The sequence below is a fragment of the Pseudochaenichthys georgianus genome, chromosome 4 (assembly GCF_902827115.2).
Source record: "Pseudochaenichthys georgianus chromosome 4, fPseGeo1.2, whole genome shotgun sequence".
Taxonomy (NCBI): Eukaryota; Metazoa; Chordata; class Actinopteri; order Perciformes; family Channichthyidae; genus Pseudochaenichthys; species Pseudochaenichthys georgianus.
The window spans coordinates 36,960,430-36,967,319 of NC_047506.1; the positions used below are offsets into that span (position 1 = coordinate 36,960,430).

The window sequence follows — 6,890 nt, forward strand, 5'->3', positions numbered from 1 at the left end:
TCTGCGAGCGCTTTCATCGCTCCATGAAGGCGTCCCTCAAGGCCGGCCTTACGGACGGTAACTGGGTCGACAAGCTGCCCTGGGTGATGCTGGGCCTGAGGACCGCACCTAAGGAAGATCTGCAGTGTTCTACAGCGGAGATGGTCTACGGTCAGCCGCTGAGAGTTCTGGGGGATTTCCTCCCAAATGCATCAGCTCCCTGGTCTGCCACGGCCCAGCGAGTTTTTCTGCATGACGCGGCGGAGGCTTTCGCTCCAGTCCCCACTACTCAGCACGGTGCGCCAGGGTCTCAAGTTCCCGCGGAGCTACGCTCGGCTGGGCACGTCTTCATTCGTCACGACGCACACAGAGGCCCCCTGCAGCCCCCTTACGATGGACCTTTCCGGGTTTTGGAACACGGTGAAAAACACCTGGTGGTCGACATGGGCGGTAAGGCTGAGCACGTCTCGGTTGACCGGGTGAAGGCTGCTCACTTGGACGTGGACCGGCCGGTGGTGCTGGCTCGGCCGCCGAGACGGGGCCGACCCCCGGCTTTGATTCCTGTCAGGGAGTGTGGACCTGTTGTTCCGGTCCCTCCTCTGTCAGGGGCCGCACGGGCGGAGGTCGCTGTACCGACTCCGGTGCGCAGGTCTCGTGGGGGCAGGCGGATTGTTCCTCCCCGCCATACGGATTTTGTTTACACGTGAATTCTGGGGGGGCTTGTGTGGTGACACGTTATTGGACATAATTCACCTCTCTTATTGTGTTGCCACACGGACCCTTTAGTGGGAACACCTGGAGAGTTAGCACCCATTCCTGCTAGCTCGTCAAGCAGAGCAGTTGATGTGTTAACCTCTAATGGATAATAAAGATTGGAACTCTGTTCTTAATACACCGCCTCCGACTCCCTTTTCCTGGCACTACAGGACAAAGTAAAGAATGAAGTGTCGGCTATGTTTAAATGTTCGGAATTTGACCATCATGGCCTTCTTGAGTTGCCGTAAAATATGACGGATATGACGGAAATACACCCCAACACATCTGGTACCCCGAACATATCTGGTATCAGATGTGTTTTCACAAACATTTTCACGCTAGGAGTATGGGAGTACTTCCATTCGCTTTGTCTTGATCTGTAGATGTGATTTGATGTGTCGTGTGTCTCCCAACTCCTCTCCAAAGTTCAGATACTATATAGAAATACTAAAAGGTAAATAAAACATGAAACATAATGACAAAATAACAACCTGAAAGATATGTATTCTATCTACACATTTCTTAATTATCTAATCTAGTGGCCTTATAAAAGTGTTGGCTAAAGTAACGCAGAATATATATATTTTTTTAATTGTAAATAATTAGAAACATTATTTATGTGCACAAGTACACACACATAACAAGCTGTACCGAGTTCCTCCGGCTGCAGTTCCGCAGATGGCCGGTGTGTGGCAGCAGAGCGCTGGGAGCAGAGGGAGGTGAGTAGACGGATATGACAGATGACGGGTGCACGGAAATACACCCGAACATATCTGGTAGCCCGAACACATCTGGTACTGACACCGGTAATGAATATTAGGATACATTTTGTGAGGAAACTTTTCCACCAATAATTCCAATAAGTATTCCAAAATGTATTCACTTCAGATTTACGAAAGTAACTGTATTCGGATGAGTTGTTTTTCAAATGTAACGCGAGCTGAATACAGTTAGGCTACTTGGTATTTGTATTCTGATTACGTAACGCCGTTACATGTATTCCGTTACAACCCAACCCTGTGTACAGATCATCAGTCCGGTGTACAGATCAGTTCGATAAAGTCATGCCAAAACAGCGACATTTTACACGATAAATACGGGTTTAAATAGCAGCATTTGCCACGGAAGGCGAGTGGCAGCTACCGTAAACGTTCTCTTACACTGGCATCTTGTGGCAACTCCCGTTGAGCAGCGGCAGATGCCTCAGCAAATTGTGGCATCTGTGGCAAAATGTTTTAACATGTTATAAATGGTTCGTAGGCATTGTTATTGAAAATACAAACATTTATTGAATACACGTGTTAATATTCATAATAATAATCAACGGCTCTGCTGTGCTGAAACATACAGTACTTCCAGTCATGTTAATACAGATGGAAGTCAAGGCCTTTCTGCCTCTTCACTATTGGCTTTGACCAACCAAAAGTCTTTTCATGTCATCTCAAACTGATAAAACAATATCAACAGCACTGTAGAATCCTTGTATACAATACAGTCTATAGCATCAGGCACATGTGACCCCAGGGTAATAAAGCCAGCAGTCTGATGGAAGTAGGCCTCCTTTACCGTCCAGGAGCTGCCCGGCAAGACACCCAGGTGGAGAGGCAGTAATGTGATGTGCACAGGCTACACACAAAATGAACAAGGGGGGTTATTTAATGTTGCGAAATATGCGCCGAGCGTGGCTGGATTTCATGGCAGCCAGAGCGGCCTCAAGTGTGGAGATGAGGTGCAGGAGGGTGCTGGGGTCCGTCTGGAGAACCTTCCCTCTGCGGGCACAGACTCCGTCACCAACCCCACTCAGGAGCAGACGCAGCGTCAGCATGGGAACCACCTGCTGACGGACTGCACGACTCGCCAACTGCCGGAAGAAGTTAGGGAAACCAGAGAAAAATATGGAAGAAGAAGAAGTTCAATCAAAACCAGTGCCCAAAATACCACTTAATATAGACATTAGCTCCTAGCGGTCTTTTAGCGCTGAGCTAATTTCATCAGGCTAAGGATACTTGCGCTATTTATAAAGCTTGGACATTCATATATATTTAAAAAACAAACAGGTTTTAATTAAATTGGTTGTGTTATTAAGGCTGAAGTGTTTCTGACCCGCCTTTCCACTATTTCATAGTGGCAGGCACACAAGTTCTGATGGTGCTCAGGTCTCAGTAAATGATTGAAGTTAGAGTAAGACAAGAAATGTCTCATTCAAACATAACATTGAATAACGTGCTGACAAAAAGTGCCGATTCTATGTCAGCACAAATTAACTGCCACTCCCCAGTCCCACGCCCCTCTGAGAAGGGATTGGTTTAAAAAAATACAATGCTGCTCCAGGAGGAGATGCAGATGATAAGGTGGGCGTTTCCTTGGTTGGTTATTGGCTAATGGTTGCACAACCCAAAAGAACATTCTGACATCACAAAGTGGCCAAAATCTGATCAGCTCATTTTCGGACAGGTTTTTATAGAAATGAATCAGGACAAAGAGAGAGAGAATCTGATGATTGGGCAAATGCAAAGAAACAAATACACACCTGTACATCCAGTCTCCACTCCAGGTTGTGGTAGGCTGGCTGGTTGGAGGGCAGCTGACTCAGGATGCTGCGGATGTGAGCGTGGTGCTGAAGGTAGAGCTGCAACATACAGAAGAGCTCACATGTTCATTCAAAGTTTAAAACTGCAGCTCATCACACACCTATCACACACAGTAAAGTCACCTGTAAGAGGATCTGGTTTAGCTCCTCACTGAAACCCAAGACCAGCACAGAGTCCAGGAAATCCACTTCAGAAATCTACACACACAAAAATAGACACACAGCAAAAAGATACCTCTATCAACTCAGAAAGAATGGCCCACATCACTAAATGTTGCATGTTGTAGCTTGAAAAAGCCTTGCCTACTGACATCAAGCGCATTGACATGTATTAGACAATGAGAAACAGAGTGTATGTGAGTCACCATGTGTTTGGAGCTCTCTGTCATCAGGAACATCAGGCCTTCCACTCCATGCTGCACCATGTCCACAGAAACACCCAGCTTCCCTGCAAGCAGTGGGTCAATAAGCATTTACCCAGAAGTAATGAGCATTTGGGTAAAGCTCTATGTTAAGGAAACTATAAAACATCATTAATAAATCCTGTTTATACAGTTTGTCTAAATGACAATGAGCACTGCTGCCTACAGAGTAGTGCCTCTGTGGACCAATGAGCTGCTTGCTAAGGAGGATGTGATGAAAGCTGTGTTCTTACTTGCTGCCCCCTCATAGATCTTAGGACTGGTTCCTCTCCTCAAGAACTCCAGCGCTATGCGACCGAACTCCCCAACCACTGAGGAAAGAAACACGTTGTCACTGCACTAAAGTGTCAATTCAGAATCAGAAATCACAAATACAATTTGTAATAAATAATCAAATATATAATAAATTAAAATTAAATGAGAACACATTCAAGGTAGGTACATTATAGCATTATTAAGTAAATAAACATAACAATGAATGAGTAACAGCCAGTAATAACAGTTGATTCTACAAAGTAACTAAAGGTATTAAATAAAGACTTCCATGGATCCCACATTAAACATACACACATTAAACATACACGTATTCGATAGCAGTGGCACAGAGTGGCCCAGTTGATCACAGAAAGGTGAAACACACACAGTATGGAGCTAGACGGATGTGTGGGGCTTTTATTTTGAGGATGATTCTTTATAAAACTATCCTTCTATACTACTTTTTCAGGGAAATTGGTCTACCTTTCAAAGACTTTTGACTGGACTACAGATTTTCAGGAAGAGCTTTAATATGAGGCAGATATACATTTAAGGAGCTCACTCACATCTCCGTGTGTAGCCTACACCTCTTCTGCATACAAATAGTTTTCCTTTTAAATCATTAATTACATTTAGTCACAAGGTAGGATCTGAAAGACATTTGAGTGGGAAAATGCTTCTCTTTTAAATATATTTAAACAGGTGAAATGCACTGTGATGGTATAATCTAGGTCAGCTAATCAATCGTTTGCAAATTAGATAATATTTTAGCTTTATATAATCCATTAACCATGTTAACCATATTTTTTCAAATAAACACATTAGACACACTCAAGACGTTTACACACTGGAAGCAAACATAACGTAAACGACGCTTTAAACTGTGTAGACTTCTTTGAGATCCTTAGGTTATAGAAAGGTCTGTAGTGTGTATTTCTTAATGACAGTTGGAGGCAGAGGATGAAGGTCTGCAGTCAGCTGACAGTCATCTCCCAGGGCTGACCCAGGACCAGCTACTGACCCAGGCCAGGCCCAGTTACTGACCTGCGGCGTCGACCTGCGGCAGGAAGGAGAGGTGCTCCTTGTGTTCCTCCGACAGAACTAACAGCATCCTGGAGAAGCAGCCAGAGTTTAACAGTCAGTAAAACAAACGGGAAACCCAAAAGCACTCCGATTTAGCTTAGCCATGTAGCTCTCCTTCTTCTTCTGTGGTGTCTGACTGCAGCTGTATCACTGCCGCCTGCTGGTCTTAATCCTCCTTCCTGTTTCTGCTGAGTCCGTCCCTGGGACTGTGGCTGCAGTCGGATAGTTTAAAAATCAGCTCCTAAATTCTAACCCTATCGTCTATTCCTTGACCTCTGAGTGAAAAGTCACGGGGTTAAGGGATAGTGGATAGGAGAATTCAAAAGGACTTAGGAGAAGAGACTGTGGCACTTTAGAGAATCCGAATGCACTTTCACTATCCGACGTGTTTATGATGCGCCAGCGGACGTCATTGTGTGCGTCTGCTGCTGTGGGGAAACTATGGAAACCACAGTTTTCTATACAGCGGACGACAACATGGATGTTTAATAAGAGCGAGGGACTACTGTGAACTCATCTAGAGACTCTGCACCGTGCTCTGATGCTGCTGCTTTGCTTTATGAACGTGGACAACAGAGAAACATATTCTTCAGGACCAAAGTTGGAATTTAAATAAAAAAGGAAAGTGAAACTTATGCTCGTCACCCTCTCCCTCCGGTCCACATTAATACAAATGATCCCAATACGTATGATTGTATGAACTAAAGATCTTAAAATCAATACAGATGTATTTATTATAAACGTTAGTCCTTAACATCTATCACTGTGTATATCACCATTCAAACATCTTTTAAAAGTTGAACAAACTCCACACAGCTCAGTAAACTCTGTGAAATGTTGACTTTATTTGATCATTTCAGTAAAAACTAACGTTCATATTTCTCTTTTTGGTTATAATACTGATGAACGTTAAAAACAAAGCACTTTGGCAACTTACCACCGACCTATGTTTTAAAATGCTTAATAAGCACCGTAACTTTCATGATATCATTTCTCGGTCATAATCGGTTGTTTCCGTGAACGGCCGACTGTTGAGTGACGGCAAATGCTGCGGCTGCAAGGCATTGTGGGGCAGCATTTTCGCTTCTCCTGTCGGTTAGGGAGGTCCAGTGGTTCCTAAACTAAAGGAGGTTATAAAGGAAGTTTGAAACCTCCTTTCCTATCATTTTCATCATTCTAGAGAATTCGAACGGCACTTATCATGGCTGCCACTGAGGGACTTCCGGGTCATTTCACTCCTTTAGGAAGGTTCCTAAGCTAAATGGACTATTCGACTTCAGCCTGTGTTCAGATATCAAGTTTCAATATAATAATAATAGACATTATTACAAATGTAAAACATATTTTAAAAATATACTACTTTGAAATAAATGTATTCATAAATGTTATATTGTGTATTTCTTTTACCTTTTTTTCAAATTGTCCTCCTATGGGATTAGTTTTGTATCATAAAGATAAAGCAACACTTTCTCAGAATAAAGCAAAACTATTTGTTTAAAAGAAGAAAAAAAACTAAGTCAAGCAAAATCAAATTAATTTAAAAAATAAAACTATAAGTTGCAAACAAATCATTTGTGTAATCATGTACACTATAAGTCTTTTTTCTTTGTTTTAACATAGGTTTTTCTTTGCAGTTCCTGTTTCTTCTTTCTCAATGATCAGACTTTTGCTCTCGCTGCAGCTCTTCTCTTTTGCGCTCCCTCATTTTTTGTTTGAGATTTTGACACAAACATCCCAGGTGGGCGGGACTTTCAGGGGTGTGTCCCCATTGGCTACTCAGTTTTTTGAGTGACAGCCCACTACAC

General features: G+C 43.2%; 1 protein-coding gene across 1 annotated transcript; it reads right to left on the bottom strand.

Annotated features, from left to right (window-relative positions):
- Positions 1 to 1,998: 1,998 nt before the first annotated feature.
- On the bottom strand, positions 1,999 to 5,465 carry commd2 (COMM domain containing 2). Its single transcript, XM_034081201.2, has 6 exons — positions 5,047 to 5,465; positions 3,981 to 4,058; positions 3,691 to 3,773; positions 3,449 to 3,523; positions 3,266 to 3,364; positions 1,999 to 2,596 (listed from the first exon to the last, which is right to left on the bottom strand). The coding sequence occupies exons 1-6, from the start codon at positions 5,111 to 5,113 to the stop codon at positions 2,387 to 2,389; spliced, it is 612 nt and encodes a 203-aa protein (XP_033937092.1). The 5' UTR covers positions 5,114 to 5,465; the 3' UTR covers positions 1,999 to 2,386.
- Between the last annotated feature and the right edge of the window lie 1,425 nt (positions 5,466 to 6,890).

Coding starts and splice junctions, on each gene's coding strand:
- commd2 (XM_034081201.2), bottom strand. CDS start 5,113: ATGCTGTTAGTTCTGTCGGAGGAACACAAGGAGCACCTCTCCTTCCTG. Junction 3,774..3,980: donor GATCTATGAGGGGGCAGCAA/GTAAGAACACAG, acceptor CACTGCTTGCAG/GGAAGCTGGGTGTTTCTGTG. Junction 3,365..3,448: donor TAAACCAGATCCTCTTACAG/GTGACTTTACTG, acceptor TGTATGTTGCAG/CTCTACCTTCAGCACCACGC.